At 45.3% G+C, this 18409-nt stretch overlaps 1 protein-coding gene across 5 annotated transcripts; it reads right to left on the reverse strand.

Moving 5' to 3' along the window:
- Nucleotides 1–3079: 3079 nt before the first annotated feature.
- On the reverse strand, nt 3080–18130 carry WNT5A (Wnt family member 5A). 5 transcript variants are annotated; one of them, XM_065845860.2, is made up of 5 exons: nt 17618–18130; nt 14077–14210; nt 12685–12950; nt 7546–7838; nt 3080–5952 (listed from the first exon to the last, which is right to left on the reverse strand). In XM_065845860.2, exons 1-5 carry the CDS (start codon nt 17627–17629, stop codon nt 5494–5496), a joined length of 1164 nt encoding a protein of 387 aa, XP_065701932.1. In that variant the 5' UTR covers nt 17630–18130; the 3' UTR covers nt 3080–5493. The 5 variants fall into 5 exon arrangements, with proteins under 5 accessions (XP_065701932.1, XP_071669275.1, XP_071669277.1 ...); XM_071813174.1 differs by lacking the exon at nt 17618–18130 and adding an exon at nt 16867–17115; XM_071813176.1 differs by lacking the exon at nt 17618–18130 and adding an exon at nt 16623–16841.
- Between the last annotated feature and the right edge of the window lie 279 nt (nt 18131–18409).

Raw genomic sequence — 18409 nt, forward strand, 5'->3', positions numbered from 1 at the left:
CTTTCTGAAAGTGGTGTTCACCATGACACCCCTCACCTGAGAATCACTGAAGGGACTGCACAGACTACCTTTTATTGCAGGGACCATTTCCTTTGCTCAGGGTATGCCTCCCAGAAAAGGACTTTCCAAAAAAAAAACCCAACAAAACCAACCAAACAAACAAACACTTTAAAATAGTTGCATTTTGGAATGGGTTGCTTTACATAAACAAAGCAAACTTAGAAAGAACTGTGAGCCACACTACGAACTCTACACTACAGTTTGCATTTTTTAAATTCCTCTCAATGGATCTGGAATAAATCAGCAATGGGTCAAACTGGTTCAGAAAGTGTTTGAATAACTACCCATGGAGTGTCCAGGGGTTCTCCATCAACTGAGTATTTTGACTGCTGCTGTTCAATTACCATTTGAGAAAGCGGGACCGCTGGGAAAGACAACACAACATAAACCAACATTGGCTATAAAAGCACAGAGTGTACCAATATTCATACTGTACAGCCCAGCTCCTAGAGATGTTACCAAAAGCAATTTCACATCACACCACTCAATGACGCTTGTAGGCAGCAACATGCAATACAGCCAAAGGTAAGAGGCCTTCAAGAAATCATGAGAGCCCAAAAATACCTACTTTTATCTCTATAATAGAAACAGTAATTGACAAATAATTATTTTACATTTATAAAATATATTATGAGGAACATACCACATGCATTCTAGACTTTCTGTCTGCACTGCAAATCAACTGGGAAATTAAGAGGTATAGCGTAGAAACATCACTATGAATATACTGTGTTACTGCTTTTGCAGCTGCAGCCTCAGAATTTGTTTCACAATAATTCAGTTACCCATGTTTAAATAACCAGCCAGTAGAAGAAAGGCTGATGTATTTCATATGCATTCTCTTTGAGCAGGGGGGCCTTCACGTCTGGTCGAAAAATGTCAGGCTCATATGACACCACCAAAGTCAGGAGAGATGCCTAACCATAACTAAAAGCAGAATTTGGCCAACACAGTTGGAAAATACCAGCAGAGCATATACAAATGCACACACGCAACCTCATATAAGAGTAAAGCATGAGACAGATTGGATTTTTTTAATCACACCTTTTAAAAAAGCAAAATTTAGTGTATAAACCCTTCACCACGCTATGTGGTTCATTTATGCTGCTGCAACATAAACAGACATATCAGAGCCTGCAGAAGGGGAGAAAGTTGTTTTTTTTTTTATTATTTTCTTTTTTTTTTTACCTTGTTTTTTTCCCTGTTGAAGATTTTAAATACAGTTTGAAGACTGAAAGAAAAGATCTGGCCTGCCTTCCAAACTGACTTCAATAATAGATAAGCAATTTTAAGATTACCGCAGTCAACAAGTACATACATAGGCTATACATTAATATATTTATCTGGGGTTTTTTAAGAGAGCTTTATTTTTCCTGTATTGATGGTTTTCTCTAGCATATAGTCCAGAAGAAAAAAGACACAAGGCTTTGCTGACTCAGCAAAATCACCCTTTTACAATGAATATCCTGACGGTTTAGACATTGTTTCTCAAGATTCCTTAACCAAAGAAGAGCAGGCTTTCTGTCAGCTTCAGTATCAATTTCTAAAAGTTTTGTATCATCTTCGTAAGATTGTTCTATAAAACATGTCCCTAAAAAAAAGAGGAATTTTAGCTTGTTTTCTGCACACACGGCTTGATGTGAAGCTACCATTCACTTCTTCAGGTTTCTTCCGTGCTCCTGGTATACTTTCCTGCTAACACCTGCGGCTTAAATATTTTGCGAAAATATGGTGAAAATCAGTATTGGCAAAGCCATAACTGAACACAAAGATTTGAAGAGATTACTGAAAATACAAGATGCAGAAGCAGGGGATAACAGCTTTTTAACAAAATTACACAGATAAACTTTGCTGAAAATTAAGAACAATTCTCTTGTATCTGAGCTCATAATGACTATTTTGAATACAGATATTTACTGCTGCCAATAAAGAAATTTTTTTGTAACTTTTCTGTTATTGGGAAGAGCTTGAATACAATCCAGCCAAAAAAAATGCTGACTTTCCTAAATAGGGGCTGTGTTTTTGCAATAAAGAATACTGGTCAATATACAAGTGAAGGAAAACTGAACCAGATGTCAGTAATAGGACCACAGAACGTTGCATTTGCCCAGAATTGCTATTTTAAACACACGATGTTGGTCTACTGGTTTGTGGGATAATAGATTCTTGGCAGCCAGAAGGAGTTTCGATATGTTAGAAGGTTATCCTTGAGAAAAAAAAAAAAAAACAATGAAAAAAAAGCAGAAGACAGGTAGAGAAAGGCCACTAATTCCTCATGCTCTTTATTGCAGAAAAATAAAAGGTGACTTACCCAGGAAATCAGTTCAAAGAAAAGCCATTTTCAACACAGAAGTCTTGGTTTTTTATACTAATTTTAATTTTCTGCTTTACTTCCTTACTAGCTCATCATACTTTGCTTTTTTTTTTTTTTGTCTTTAAAGGACTCTTCCCTCCATCCATGCTCAGTTTCTGGGTGAGAAGTCTAAGGAAACAGTGGTGAGCTGTCACCTTGCAGCCCAGGTGCAGACTGACGGTGGGGGAACCACGCGCAGCAACCGCACATGCAACCCAAACTGCATCCAACCCGGCCCCGACAACTTTTTGTGTTGGAAACTTTTGCGCACACGAGGATCTGGCTGCCATCCCTGGGGTTACTGGAGGAAGCTGGTCACAGATCAGGCCCCGCTGTCCCAGAATCACTTACAAACAGCCCTGGAAACCATATGTACACAAAGAACATTAACCCAGGTCCTTATCCATCGCCAATTAAGTACTTACCCATCTCTAAAATGCTTTCTAGTTCAGCCGCAGGGATTTGAGATGGGATCTTGGGTTTTTATTTCCTTCTATTTAAGAAGTAGTTATATCTGTATGCCTTGTTAATACAGAAATAAAACTTCAAGATGAACTTTGTATGTTTGGCGAACAATCACTTCCCTGTTTTACCACGTAGTAAATTTTAAAATCAACTCCATTCATTGTTTTAACAAACTCTCCTCTGAAAGATAATTAAAACCACTTCCCAATATACAACCAAAGTTTTATTTTTATAGTCTATCTTCCATTATGGCATAATCCTTTCTTTTTTTTTTTTTTTTAAACCAGTGAAATATACAAATCACGCAAGACAGAAATATGTACATTAAATGTACAGAACAGAGGAAAGGACATAGAAGATTTACATATCTGAATGACAAGTCAAATATTTTACATTAAATAGTGTTTTAATAGCTAGGATCAAGAGATTCAGTTCTGCTCAGACAAAAGTCACTAAAAAAGAACAATAGGAGATTCAGCAAATGAAAAAAGACCATGGTTTTTGTACAATAAAAACCAGTGACATATTCAATGAATTAGTGCTTCATTTATTTATCTTACTTTAATGATATTCTTTGCAAACATCTGAAGATGAGGGGTAAATATGTCCTTGTACAATAAATTAAGAGCAATAAAGCGCCATTTAAGAAGATGATAAATGATCAAGATGAACTTAACGATACTGCTTAAAGGATGGTGAAAAGTTAAGGCTTTAGTACAACTAGGCTAAAGTGAAAAGACTTTCTTCACTTGGTATTTGCAAAACCATTTTCTTTAACCTGTTGGATGGGACTGAGTTGGAAAGAGACATCTGAACCAGTGACGAAATCCTGTGTAACTACGCAGCATTGGGGGGAACACATGTTGTTCAACAAATAACGATTTTCATTTAAAAAAAAATGAAAAGCAAGGGCCAAATGCAGCAAATTTTAGAGTTGCAAGGTGTCTCCTCTCAGCAATAATCAATAATGCCCTGAATGTGAGAGTGGAATAGAAACAATCTCCAAACCGGTATCAATTCAAGTGCACGGTGCTACCTCTACCAACCACCCGAGAGTCCTAAAGCTGGGGAGAGGTTTACTTCTTTGTGATAATCCCTAAAACTTTTGAATGATAAAAGCTTTTTAAAAATAATTAAAAAAATAAAAACCACCAAAAGGTTAGAATCAATCTAAAAACCTGAAGAGATCTGAAAAAGAAAATGGGGGTGAACTGCCCCTGTAATTTAGACGTTTTATTATTTCTTAAATCATTAAAATATATATGTACAAAAAAGCTTTGAACTATCAGACACCAACAGACCACAGTTCTCCCATATATATGTAACTGCTCAAGTATAGTCTGAACAGTTGTAGCATATATCTGCAATATATTATCTAAAGCATGTGTATTATAGACATAGGATGATGAATTTGGTATTGCTGCAACATTTCATTGAACTATAATAATGTTATTAAAATATGAAGCTATTGTCTCCTTGAGTGAAAGCATTCCCAAAATCTGAAAAAAAACAAAAAAAACACAACCAACCAATCATTCCAAGAGGGGATATCTAATGATTTATTTTCTCACATAAAATTAGAGGAGTTATTTGTCAAGCTGTGTTTTGAAAGACAGCCAGCTATTACACCATTTTTAAGGCATTTTCAAATTTGGGGTATTCTGTTTCTATGGGCTTTCCAGGCTGGGAGACCGAAGCTGTTTGCAAGCGTTGCAGCTCCCTCCACCTGGCTACAGTGACCGACGAAGACTGCACCTTGGCCACTCACCACACTTGGCAGCAGTGAAGTACCGCTCCACAGGATGAGTCACTCCAATGTCACAATTAGCTAATAAGGCCAAATTCTGCCTTAAATATTACCTTTATTATTTGTCAAGGCAGATTTATTCTTTTTTTTTTTTTTTTTTGTCTTGTTAGGTTCTGGAACCAGACATGGCGACTTCGGAATAGCGCAGTTGAAGCCTTTATGATCCTTTGCTCTTTACCCTCCGATGACATTAAGCGGGCACATTCAGATATGTAAGAGACACCACACTTTGTGATGAATATATCCCTTATTTACAGAGCCCTAAATGTACTAACAGCTTTATATACCCTATTGTGATAACTTCTAGTGTCTGAAACTAAAAGTCATGGATAGGTCTGTGTGCTCCTCACATCCATAAGGATGGTTCTAACATCCAAAGCACATTACATGTTTACTCTGCCTACTTACTGCACATGTATTACGTCCCATGGGACTAAATTAAGATATGTTGGATTTTGCCCTCGAACTACCCTATTGCTTTTAAGAAAAGTCTTTCTTATTTTTTTTTTTTACTTCGTAAAATAAATATTCTCAGGTTCTCCCCATTATTGCCAAAAATATAAGCCGCACACAGTTCTGGGATGGATGCAGAGAGGGTTTCCAGGCACTTCTCTTTGCAACTTTTATATTTTTCTTTTTTCGGTCTTGGTTTTTTTTTTCCTCCCCCCGCCCTTTTTTTTTTTTTTTTTAAAAAAGATGACAACTCATTGTACTCTATAAATAAAGTGGAGATAGTCCTCTGGAAAGGGAGAGGGGCCTGCACCCCTTGCTGGCAGGTGGCTGCAGTTCCTCCCACCTTATCCGTCCCCTATTTGCACACAAATTGGTCCACGATCTCTGTGCACAACTTGCATTTCACGTAGCAGCACCAGTGGAACTTGCAGTGGCAGCGTTCTCGCTGCACCGTCTTGAACTGGTCGTACCCCCGGCCACAGCACATGAGTTCACAGCCGTCCATGCCCTCCGAGGTCTTATTGCAAAGGCGGCCCTGGGTGCCCAGGGAGCCAGTGCTCTCATTGCGCACACAGTAGTCAGGGCTGGGATCGATGTAGACCAGGTCGTGGATGGTGGGTGCGTTGAAGCGGCTGTTCACTTGCACCAGCTTGCCCCGGCTGTTGAGTTTCATGGCAGCTGCGCTATCGTATTTCTCCTTCAGGGCATCGCCTACCTTGCGGAAATCGGCAAGTTGCAGCCAACAGGTCTTCAGGCTACAGGAACCAGAGACACCATGACACTTACAGGCCACGTCAGCCAGGTTATACACAGTCTGGAGAGGGCAGGGAGAGAAAGCAAAAAGGGTGATGAAAGGTGAGCATGGCTATGAAAGCATTTCTTTCCCTCAGTGCCTGCCCTTTGTCACATTCCCTCATGGTCCTCCACAATATCCACCTTAGCATCCTCCTCCCTCCTGCGATAGGGTGGGAAGGAAGAACAAGCGAGCAGACACACGTGTACCCCCAGCACCCCTGTTAGGGAAGAGGAGGAGGGGAATGGTCTTGCCAGCCTCTCCCCAGTGCAGACAGCCGCAACAGCACACACAGCCCAGACAGCAGCATCAGTCAGGCTGTAGTCAAATTTTAGGAATTCACTCTCACGCCAGCAAAGGATTTTGCTGTTTCATTGAGAAATGCAAAACATCCCTTGATTTTCTATCTGAGTTACCCTCTCTATTGATCTCTGCTTGAGACTGCAATTAGAGAAAGAGTTAAGATTCCTCTTGCTCCTGGCTCAGCTGCAGCTGATTGTCTACTCTTGGCTCGGCATCCTCCTCCTATCCCAAATACTACTCTGCAAAAGAGACTTCATCCAAGAAGAAACCCCCAAACACCTATGGGTGGGGGACAGAACTACATAGCAATATCCTCTTTACAAAGCTTTGGCAGCGAAATATCAGTCATTTGCCCTGTACAAATAGAAATAAGAGTCAGTGTTGACACTGCCCCAAAAATCCTGGGGTCTGACACATTAGATGATACTGTAGACAGCTTCCACCCAGCAGTTACAGAGAGGCTTAACGCTGCCAAATGGCAATGCAAAGATGAGGCTGAGGAAGGAAAAAACTGCTCGAGTCTCCGTAAGCAACCGTGAAAGCGTCATTTTTCTTCTTGCTAATAGTAAATTGGCCTGTTCATTGCTTTCAGACACCCTCCTCTCATGTTTAAATACTATTAATTTTCAATTATCTTTCATCCTTCTTCACCTTAGAACACAAGTGTAAAGTCTCCAGCCGACTATTTCTGGCACATCAAGCTCTAGGAAAATAATGACTTTGGCTCTTCATATTCAGACTATTAAAAAAAGAAAAGTTTACACCCATTCATTTAGGCATTTTTGAGATTAAAGAAACCATAAAGACATGTTTAACCACAGAAGATCATGTTTTCTAATAATGTGGAGGAGCTTTTCACATCCTCTTAAAGAAGGGAAAGAAAAAAAGAGTCAGAACAGTCCTGCTGCATGATTCCAGCCTGGGAAACCCAGCGTGTCCCTCTTCCCGCCAATGCACACTGTCCTGGTTGGAAATGCAAACTAATAAAATTCTGTTCTACAGAAAATCCACATGAGCTGGGCGCTTTTAATGATACAATATGGAGGGGAACACAACACACTTCAGTCTCAATCCTCCCCCATGACGAAGGCAATCGGGCTGTCAGACAACCAGGAGCAACACAAATTCATATAGTTCCCACCTGTCTACACCCTGTATTTGCTATTTTCTTATTTTGTGCATCGAAATGGAGACAAGCCTTAGTGGACAGTCATCACCCAGCGCTGCCCTGTGCCTTGCCAAGGCACATCTTTCCCCAAAAGCAGGGACATAGACAAGGGCAGAAGGACGTGCTGTTCAGTAGCCACTTACTCGTCTCCCAGCCTCGTTGTTGTGCAGGTTCATCATGATGCGGGCACTCTCATAGGAGCCTCTCTGATAAACTCTCTCTCGCTCTCGGGCATCGACGAACTCCTTAGCGAAGCGGTATCCGTATTCGATGTTATCCCCGCAGCCACCCCAAAGCCAGTCCCGGGGTAAGTCCTTGGGCCGTGCTGCCCGGCTGCAGCCGCAGGAGGAGAGCTCGCCCTCCCGGCAGGCTCGGCTCATGGCGTTGACCACCCCGGCTGCACTCACCGCATAGGTGAACGCTGTCTCCCGGCTGCCTGCACAGAAAGATAAGCCATGTTAGGGAAGAGCCCACAAGCACCACTCCCTGCCCACCGGTGAGCCGGGAAGACAAAGGCTCCCCAGGAGCTACCAAAATTCATTTGCCTATTAAAAGCTGGAGTAACCCTGAGCCATGCTCCTCAAAAGGTCTTCACCTCAAAAAAAACCAAGCAAACCCAATCCAACTAGAGCACATACGGTGTTTTTGAGGAGCAGGAGTCACTTCTCATGCATGCTGGTGTTGGACCAGGGAGTGGGCAGGGGGTGAATCAGGGCCGGAGCACAATGCCAGCGGGGCTGAAGCAACCGTGCCTGCGTGTGAGGGACAGAAAGGGAAACAGACTCCCTGTCTTTCAGAAAAAAAGAGATGTTAAATACAACTTTTAAAAGTCTGGTTCTTAAATTACTACTTCTCAAACTTGATTTATGCACTTAACCAACTTGTTCCAATTTCTTTAAAGTTATAGCGTTTTACAAAGCCTCCTGGTATCAAAAGAAACATGTAGCAGAATAACACACAACTTTTCACCCTACATGTAAGCCAGGCACTTTTGTAGGAGGCTCTTTAAAACCCATAACCTGTGCTGTTCAGTATCCACCTCTCCAGCTCATGTGAATGTGGCAAGTGAGTGCATGGGCAATCATCTTTACAAGCTACAGGGAAGAAAAAAACCTTGGCACAAGGCAGCCTTGAAGGTTTTCTCTTACATCTGGTGCCTTTAAATGGAAAGCGAAAATCTCAAGTTTCAAACTTTCAGAAGAAAAAGTTACAATACCCGCAACACAAGTTATGGTCAAATACCACCCTCTTGATGGTATCTAACCCCACCCTTATTTAGAAGCTGATTTTCCCTATTGCTTTTCCAAGGATGTCACAAGTTCTAACTACAACTAAAAAAGCTTTAAAAAACAAACAAACAAAACAAACAAAAAAAAAAACCCAACCCAACCAACCAAAAAAACTTACACCAGAGAGCCCACTCGAAGTTTGCATTTTATCTTAAGAGACAGCATTCCACTGGGTGTTCTCCACAGAAGACTCACAGAGTGACTAAGAATAAACTAAATATCATTTTTAAAATTTTCAATCTATATGAATTATGTTTTATTCCTAATATTCAGTCCAACGAATAGCTCATGCTAGGTTTTAATCTTGATTTTACAAGTTTTTTCCTAGGGACCAGCATGGTCCCCTCTAAAATCAGGGCTTTAAGAGGTTGCATTTTGGACATATGTATTTAGGCAGCAACATTTTGAGGCAGAAACATTTTGTCTAAGACCTATCATAAAAAGTCAAATCTAATAGGAGCTTTCAAGCACTTCCGGAAAGTAAATAATTTGCAGTCTGGTCCATATTTAACATTAAGATGATACCACGCTCAGAACAGCTTTGTTAATATAACTGCTGTCACCCACTGAATTGATATTAGTAAGAGATGCTGGATTTAAATGGGAAAAATCAGAATTCTTACATTGGGAAAGATCGCATTTAAGGAAGTTCAGAAGCACTTTGCTCCGTTACTTACAATGGTCTGTTCTCACAGACACCTGCCTGTAGAAGTACTTACATGAATTAGGGGTATAAAGGGTTACAGGAATAGCCTTTTCAGTTAAAAAAGGTTCAGCTTTATGCAGTGACTTATGTTGCATTTATTGCAAACTAGAGCAGGGGAAACCTCATAGAGATTTTAACATTCCCGTTTCTTCTGTAACACACATTTTTGGATCAATTCCTTAAGCAAAATTTCCACTAGATTTAGAGGAAAGAAACGTGGTCTGCTTCGGACCACAGGACTCGCCTCTTCCATTACATTTTATTCTTTTTCATGTTTAGTTAGCTCATGCTTTCACGTGGTGAACTGTACTGTTTATTGAGGGATTTAAACTCGTAAAGGTGACTTTTTTTACTAGTTTTCATTGTTACCCTACAGGATATTTGGAAGAACTTACTCTTAGTGGAAAAGAGAAGGAAAGGATGGGGTACAGAAAGGAGAGTTGCCCCCGCAAGTTTCCTCCTTGAACTTTAGGCAAACTATAAAATAGCATTAGCTGCTGAAGTAGACTTCAAGCCCCCACAGGTTATAAGTCAACACTGTCTCAAGTCATCCACCCCAGGAACACATCAAGAATGATGGTTCCACATGGATGAGCTACGCTGAATTTTTTTTCTCTTTTTTAAGGCTTTATGCACAACTGTGCTTTCCTTCACTGTCAAATGTATGTCTTTTCCCACAGTCCAGCATGTCTCTCTATTGTAGCCATGGCAAGGAAACACACATTCCAGACACTTTTGAATCCCCTCTCTCCCATATATATAAAACATAGAAATGGAACTGTTCAATACACACACATTATAGGAAGCCACCCACAGAGCCAGGCGCTGAGCTTTACACTTGATATGAATAAGTCTGCAAGAACAGAACAATTTTTTTTGTACCTGAACGTAAGATACAAAATGTTCTTTGTCTTGTATTTTAAAAGCATTCAACGTCAGGCAGCAGGCATGAATAAACTGGACCCCAACAGCACCGAGCTGTTGGGAGAGGATCCAGGTATTTTATTTTATGTTAGCACCTCTTAGCTGCTTGCAAAGCCCAAGCACAGCCAGCCCAGGGCCGGCCACAAAGCCAGGAGATGGCGCAAGGCAGGAAGACAGCAAGGACCATGGCCTGACCTGGGAACCAGCAGCAAAGGAGAGTAGCAGAGAATAAAAACCCTCAAATTTTGCAGTTCAATAAGCCACAGAGCAAGTTTCCAAACCCAATGCTAGGTTTATTTGTACAGCTTTAGCTAACTTTGCAGGATAAATCCTGGAAGAAAGACTGTCCATTTATCCACTGGGGTAATTACTGTGCTGTCAGTCAGTGCTTTGCCCAGCGCTCTCCTGTGCATAGCCAGCGACAGTGCCGACTTTAGCTCAGATGACAAAATCCCCCCAGACTATGTGCTCTCAGCCCCTGACCACACTCTTCTTACGCTAGTGAGAGTAAGGAGTATCTGACAGTCCCTGACAAGCCAGGGTATGGCAGACGGAAATAAAATTGAACCAGACTCCAAAAGTACGTTTTTCCTTCCACTCCGGGGAACAGCAATGCGTCGTTACTGAAGGTCGGCATGAAATAATACAACTGTTACCCACAACACCTTTCTTGTTCTCAGTGAATATACTCTTTAGGATCTTTAACTCTTGAATGTGGCTATTAACCTTGCTTCCAACTGCAATTAGAATAAGTGGCTTAATTACATGATGAATTGCTGTGTAGACATCAGCTAATACAGTCATATTCAGCAGAAGGGTGGAGCAAAGTTATTTAACTTGAAAGAAACCACCTTTAAATAGATCCATCATACTTGGGGAGGGCAGAAACATCTATTCTGGAGACAGACACCACAAATCATGGGCCCAATCCTGTACGTTTCTTCACACCAATAATTCCCTTGAGCTAATTTTCACTGACTTGGATAATAAATAAGGGCTGAAGGACAAAGGCCTACATTTTAAATTGGATATTTTTCTGACATTTGTTAGATTATTAGAACAGAAAAGTGTATTGAAGAAGTTTTCTTTCATGTGCTTTTAGACTTGTGCTCGGGTAGGGTAAGAAAACAAACTCTGGGGGGGTTAATACTGTGCTTGCAAAAAGGCCTAGGGAAGGTTGTTTATCTAAAATCAGCTGTTCCAATTAGGTACTTTTATGCAATAGATTTTTTTTCTATTTGTCTGACAGTTTCCAAATGAAAACTTCTTTCAACAAAAATGCAGACCAAATGTGAATTGATGTATTCGTTCAACCTTAACTGGAGTTCGCTCATTTACAGATAAACCTAGCTTGAGTATGACTTTTAAACTTTTTTTTTTTTTTTTTTAAAGCAGGACAGGAAAACACTGACATGAAAGCTGTACTTTACATCTCCAACTAAAAAGCACTGCTGAGTTTGTCAGTGTACTGATCATTACAGAAAAGACCACAATCGTCACCCAGAAAAACTGGCGCTTTTCAGTTGCTTACACAGAATCAGCAGTCTGTTTTGGGAAAGCCAGAGGAAGGTCTCACCATGGACTCAGCTCAGCAGCACTGGTTAAAATTTTGCCAAGGACTTAAAAGTACTATGAGGTCCTTAAACAACAGGAAAGGTGGGCAGCACATGAGCGTTAGAGAAGCACATTTCAAAGAGGATCTGATAGGGAAAGTGTTGGGTGCCCACCAAATTGTGACAAGATGTTAAACAGGAATGTGTCTCTCTTAACAGCGATGAGTACGCTAAATGTGAGTTACAAGGACAACCGCACATTTTGTCCTGATAGAGCTGATTTCATAAAAATTACCCTGCTACATTATTTTTTAACATAAATCTACCTTTCCCAATAAGAGAAAGAAATTACCATACCTGGCAATAAGCAAGAAGGCATTGCCAATAAAGACTAACAGAGTAGCGATTTTCAGTTAAGCTCCAGACCAAGAGCAATTTATTATGCAGCCGCTAACTTTGGAACTAGACATGGACATCTTTAATTTTACAAGATGCTGCTGATTCTAATTCTCTTAGGTTGCCTTCATTTTGTCTCAGGTTTCCTAAAAGGAGATTTCAGGGCCACATTTTCCTTTCTCCTCTATTCCCATATGCAAATATATATTCCTACTTTGTTTTCCAAGACACATGGCTGGACAGTGGTGGGAAATCACCTCCAGCTAAAAATAATTCAGCTCCTTTGCCAACTTTTAAAAACACTTGATTGTATACAGTACTCAGTAAGAACCTGGCAAGAGTTTCAAGTGCGGAACAGTATGTGCCATAGATATCCTTAAACAAGAGTTTAATTATAAAGATGTTGCTTCCTACCTATCTGCATGACTCTTCCAAAAACAGAGTTGTTGTCCACAGTGCTGCAATTCCATCTTCTATGTCTGAACTGATACTGGCACTCCTTAATGCCCGTCTTTGCACCCTCTCCAATGAACTGCATATGGTCCTGATACAATTGGCAGAGTTTCTTCTGTCCTTGGGAAAGCCCTGCTAGCTGGCTACATAGTGGCTGGGCTCCTATTATATATACCTCTGACATCTGAACAGGGTTCATGGGGTTCATAGGGTTCATCCCTAAAGACCTGCATAAAGAAAGATTTGGATTAATAAAGAGAAGAATTGGGGGAAAAGAAGAGTCTATAAATCCCAAACAGAACTGTATCTTGTACACGAGTATACAACACCTGGTTTTGCTAACAGGTGAGGAAAAAAAAAAACTTAAATATAAAACTTTTGTTTTAAAGACAGCATAGAAGTTATTACTTCCCACCCATGTAGTTATCACCATACATTAGGGATTGAAGTAAGATGCAGACCTGGAAGACTTGCATCTAGGCAGTCCTTGCCCAACTTAATGGACGTAGTAAAAATAAAAGAAACCCCAAACAACTGCAAGGTCAGAAAATAAATAAAGCAAAAATTTAAAAAGAACCTTCAAACCCCAGTTTATTTCAAAACATGTTTTAGATTTAAGTGTGGATTTTTCAATCTGTTCTACCATAAATAGGGAAACCTTTAACAAGTCAGAAGTTAGATACTTGCTAGAGACTACTTCTAGGTTCTTCCAAACTACACACAAAAACACAGAGGCAAGTATATTCGCTGTAAACACAATCAACTTTGTTTTCTTAATTCTAAAAAGTGCTCTTCACAACATACATTTCAATTTTAAAGTGTCTATTAATCCAAAAAGATCACTTGAAACGGTAGAGAAACATCTGTTTCAAGAACCCCCAACATCATACACTACAGAGAAATCGATAATTTGCTAAAGTAGAAATTTAAATGTACCTTTTTGTAACAAAATGTATTAATAAACATTTACGTTACAGAAACATTCAAACTGAAACTTTAAGTTTTTACTTGCAAATCAGCATTCTCTCATATATGCAAAATTTATAATCTGAGTTGAAATTACTCGTTCAAAAGAGAAGCATTTCTAGTAATTTAAGGATGATCAAATCCATAGACAAGCTACTGCACAGCATTCTAAAAACTTAATTTTACAACATGAGATGTTGCACATTTACACTTATTTGAGAGTTGGTTCATTTTACTGTATAACATATTACAACTAAAACATTACTCCCCTGCTGTCTCGTTCATGTGGTACTCTCTCAGAAACAAAGTAAATAAGAAGTAAATAGACATTTAACCAAGCAAATCTTGACATCCCGTTTTAAAATGAAGTCGATACAAGATGCTTACCACCACGAGCTGGCTTCAATTACAACCTGGGTAAAAGAGGAGAAAATGGCCAGAGCCACTATGAGGTACTGAGAAGCCATTGTACTGCCAACTGTCCCCAAAGCACCTCCTTGGATTAATACTGCAGTGGATTTCTAGAGGGGGGAGAAAAAGTATCAAATCGTTTATTGCTTCTCAGACCATTTTCGAGCATTCAAGTTTAAACAACGGAAGCATCCGGGCTCCTTTTAACTTTACTCTGACTCGCCTGCCCTTCTCTCCGCCGAGGCTTTGGTGCCAGACGCAGACACGTCGCGGCTCCCGCTCCACCGGGCAAAACCCACCCACGCACCCCCACCCCCCCGCGGTCACCGCCTTCCCGGGGCGGCCGCAGCACCGACCCGCGCCCGCCTGTCCCTCTCTCCCGGCCCCGCCGCTCCCCGTTCCCCGCCCGCGACGGGACGGGACCGGACCGCTGCTCCGGGCATGGGGGACCCCATTCCCGCATCCCGCCCGGCCACCCCCTCACTGCCCCGGCACTACAGGCGACCTGCGAGCCCCGGGCCGGGCATTACCCCATCGCTCCCCGTTCCGGAGCCAGCATCGTGGACACAAAACATTCCCGGCTGGCTAAAGGAAGCTTCAGATTTGCAAAGTGACCCGAGCAGGAAGGCGGCGGGGGGAGGCCGGTACCACGAGGGAATCAGTGCCGCGACGGGGCCGGGCGGTTCCCACACGAGGACGATGTGGTCGGTCCTCGCCCTTCTCCGCCGGCCCGGGAAAACGCTCGCCGCTGCACCCTAAACCATCTCGCCGCGGCCTCCGTGCTGCACCGCCGACCGCTCTCCGCAGTCGCCGAGGGAGCCCCGAGATCCGCGCTGACAGCCCCGACGACAGCACCCGGGCCCCGACGGGCTCGGTACGGGCCCAGGGAGGTATCTGGAGCGACAAGGAGCAGCTCCGCGTCCCGACACGGCCCCTGCAACAACCAGGCTGCTGTCCTGGAAGTCAAACGCTTCCTCCGACAGGTCCCACTATCACCGTCTGCGTCCTCACACGGGATTCTAACTCGCTAACCAGTGCCATTCACAGTTTTGGTTTGTTTTTTTTTTTTCCCCTTCCCCTCGGAAGGAAAAAAAAAAATAAAAATTACATTTTCGACACTTGGGGGCTCCCTATTCATTCTCAGAAAGCCCTTGATGATGAATTGAAGGTGCTCTTAATTCTAATTGATTTCTATTTGCGAAGGGTCGGGAGGAGAGGACCGATCGCACCACCGCGGCGGTTAGTCGGCCTGACACGAAACCTCCCCGGACACACACGGGGCGAGGCTGCAGGCAACGTGCGGAGCGCTGCGCCGCTCACCGCCACCGCGCAGGGGCTGTAGCGCCGGGACCGACGGCTCCTCTCGTCCCTGCCCGCCTCCTGCGGGTTAAATACCTCCTGCCCGGGGGGAAGTCCCCAGTTCCTCACTATTGGGGGTGAGTGAACGGGGGCCGGTCTCCTGCATCAGGAAAAGCCCGTCCGGTTTACATGTCGTCAATCCCGTGAAAGACGGGAAAACCGAGGGCATATTAACCAAGGGGCGAGGCGAAGTAAGGTGTGCGAGGAGCTCGCTGCGACACCCAAGAGCCAATGTGTTGGGTTTTTTTTCTTTCATCTGATAATAATAATAAATAATAACAATAATAATAACAACAACGTGTCATGGAACTGCCCGAGCCCTGAGGAGCCTGGAGACGCCGTTGCCCAAGAGGGACCTCAACAGATGCGCAGCTACCCGGACCAGCAGCCATGCCAGGGCACACCGAGCTGCCCCGGTGGGGCGGGTGGCCGGGGTTCGCCAGGAGCAGAGGGAACCGGTGGCCGGGGCACCGCGTGGAGGGTGACGGTGGCCCCGCTGCAAGACCCGGACGACAGGGCCAAAACCCTTTTGCCCCGTTCAAAGGGCCCGGGTGCACCCCAGACCCGGCCGTCGCCGCACCGCAGCCAGCGCTGCATCGGGCCAAAGCCCCGGAGCCCCTGAGCCCCGGTGGCCCCCGGGGAGCTGTGCCGCTCCGCTCCCAATAGGGGGCGGCCTCAGCCATCGCAGCCGCGCGAGGCGACGGGGACAAGCGGCTGCTGCCCCTCCGACGGCACCTCCCGCTCCTCATCATCGCTGTTATCGCCCTCCTCATCCTCCTGACACGGCACTGCGTGGCGAGGCGGGAGGAGGCACCTGCGCCGGGGGGCGCGGGCGGGGGCCCAACCCCTTCCAGCCCGTCCCTTCTGCAGGCAGCAGCTGACGAGCTGCCATCAAAAACAAAACAAAACGCCAAAAAAGAAGAAACACTCGCCGGCAGCATGGCAACACTGGCTATCAGGAGTGTGAGGCACCATGTTCAACTTTGTAGGACCGCTGAGACTGGGTTTTGGTATTTAACACACCCCATGCGGAGCCCGCGCTCTTTGCTGAGATGAAAAGGGAGGCTTTTACAGATCCTGCAGCCGCGGGATCGCCTGTGATCCCGTTTTACACGGGGTGTCTGGAAAGCCTGCGAAGGCATCTGGTTTTCTGGGAGCACTACCTGCGGGAAGGCGGCATCCAGAGCCCCGGCTCCAGGGGGCTGTAAACCTCGGCGGCCTCCGCGGGAGGCGCAGCAGCTCCGCGGGGAATCCCCGGCCTCCCCCTGCTCCCCGCTGCGGCTTTACATCCATTCTGGACGGGCGGGACCAGGTTTCACGTTTGCAGAGAAAGGCACTCGCTAGGTCCCCAGCCTCTCTGCTACCGGAGAGACGGAAGGGAGTGTTTTCCAGGGGTTTAAGGCGCACCTCCGTCGTTCCCTCCGCGCCAGCTCCGGCCGGGGAAAAGCCTCGCTTCTCGGCCCAACTGAACTCTCCGTGACACTCCGAGCGAAACCGATTTAGCATACAATTGACAATTAAAAACAAACAAACAACAAAAAGCCAACAGCCTTTCCAACATGGAGTCCTCGCCGCGCCAGAGGGACCCCAAGGAGCCGCGCTCCTCCGCTCTGACCCAGGCGGGACCCTCTGCAGATGCAGAGTGATAATCTCCAGAAACTTAGAATAAAATTAAAAAGGAGGGACGGTGGGGGTGGAGGGGGGGCTGACTCCGGGTCCTCCGCTGGCCCACAGCCAGCTCTCCTTAAAGGTACAGGCCACCATTAGTGCCGACGTTGAGCTCCTCCACAGCGATCGTCCTCGGGAAAGTTTGGGGAGTTTGGAAAGATGTCTTTAAACTCGCGGTAGGAGCCTCTGCCAGAAAGATGCACGGGGACGCGGCGGGCACGGCAAGCCCAGCAAGTGTCCCTCCGGCAGGCAGCCTCTCTTCAGGGGGGGAAATTAAAAAGAAAAGGAAAAAGGAAATAAAAGAACTTTTTTCCAAGCGGAGAGCAGCTCCGCGGTGGGTGAGAGTGGAAAGGTGGGAGCACCCTGCGGCAGCCCGGGGAGGAGAGGGCCGTCCCGCAGCTGGGGACCCCGCCAAGGTGCTGCCCAGCCTGCGCACCCGCGGAGGCAGCCCCCTGCGGCGCGGAGCCGCCCGTGTCCCGCGCGGACTCACCTCCATTGCCATGGAATCACCGAGCGAGAGCAGCCAAGTAATCCAAGCAGAGCAGGAGGTGAAAGGGCGAGGCAAAAGTAAAATCCTGGATCGCAGGAGCCGGGCAGTATCCTCCCAGGCAGCGGACGGCGGCGGCTGCCGGGGGAGCGCAGGGACCCGCGGAGCTGGCGGGGGACGGCGGGCGAGCGGTCGCTCTGTCCGGCGTGGGCTGAGCGTGTCGGACTGCGGAGCGGGGCACCAGTGCAGCCTTCTTTCCAAGGTCCATCAGCAATCGCAGTAATTAGGGCTTTCCACCACCAGAAGAAGGAGGAAAAAAAAAAAAAAAAGCCAACCCAACACACGCACACAGCGCCCGTGGGCGTGATTGTGCGGAAGCAAATAAAAATCTTCACAAGCGGCAGCGAAAGCGCCGCGGGCGACGATCCGTCCCACCAGCCCAGGTGGTGCCGCCGCGGGGCTCCCCGCGATCCCACCCGGCCCCCGGCAGCGTCCGGGCCGCCGGCGCACCCCCTCCGCGGCTCGGCGCGGACGGGGCAAGAGGCGGGGGGGGAATGAGTGGAGCCGAGCGGGCGCAGGGCTCCCCCTGCCCGCCCCCCTTCACTTGCTTAAAGACTAGGCGGTGTGGAGCCGGGTGTCCGCGGCTGCAGAGCGATCCTGAGGCTGGCTCCCTCCATTTTACACAGAGAAGAAAAAGAAAAAAAAAAAAAGCCCAACAGAAAAAGAAGTTTCTGCACAACCAAGGAAGGGGGAGGGGGGACGTTGTGCACGCGTGTGTCTGTCTTACGGGGCGAC

This window comes from Patagioenas fasciata, chromosome 10 (genome assembly GCF_037038585.1).
Source record: "Patagioenas fasciata isolate bPatFas1 chromosome 10, bPatFas1.hap1, whole genome shotgun sequence".
NCBI classification, from domain to species: domain Eukaryota; kingdom Metazoa; phylum Chordata; class Aves; order Columbiformes; family Columbidae; genus Patagioenas; species Patagioenas fasciata.

Bases quoted from the DNA above. Each gene is read 5' to 3' on its own strand.
- WNT5A (XM_071813174.1), bottom strand. From the start codon at position 16,965: ATGCTAAATCGGTTTCGCTCGGAGTGTCACGGAGAGTTCAGTTGGGCC. The intron at 14,211-16,866 runs GTGCGCCTTAAA...TCCCCCCTCTAG, and splicing joins GCGCGGAGGGAACGACGGAG to AAATCCACTGCAGTATTAAT. The intron at 12,951-14,076 runs GTAAGCATCTTG...TTCTTTATGCAG, and splicing joins ATTGAAGCCAGCTCGTGGTG to GTCTTTAGGGATGAACCCTA.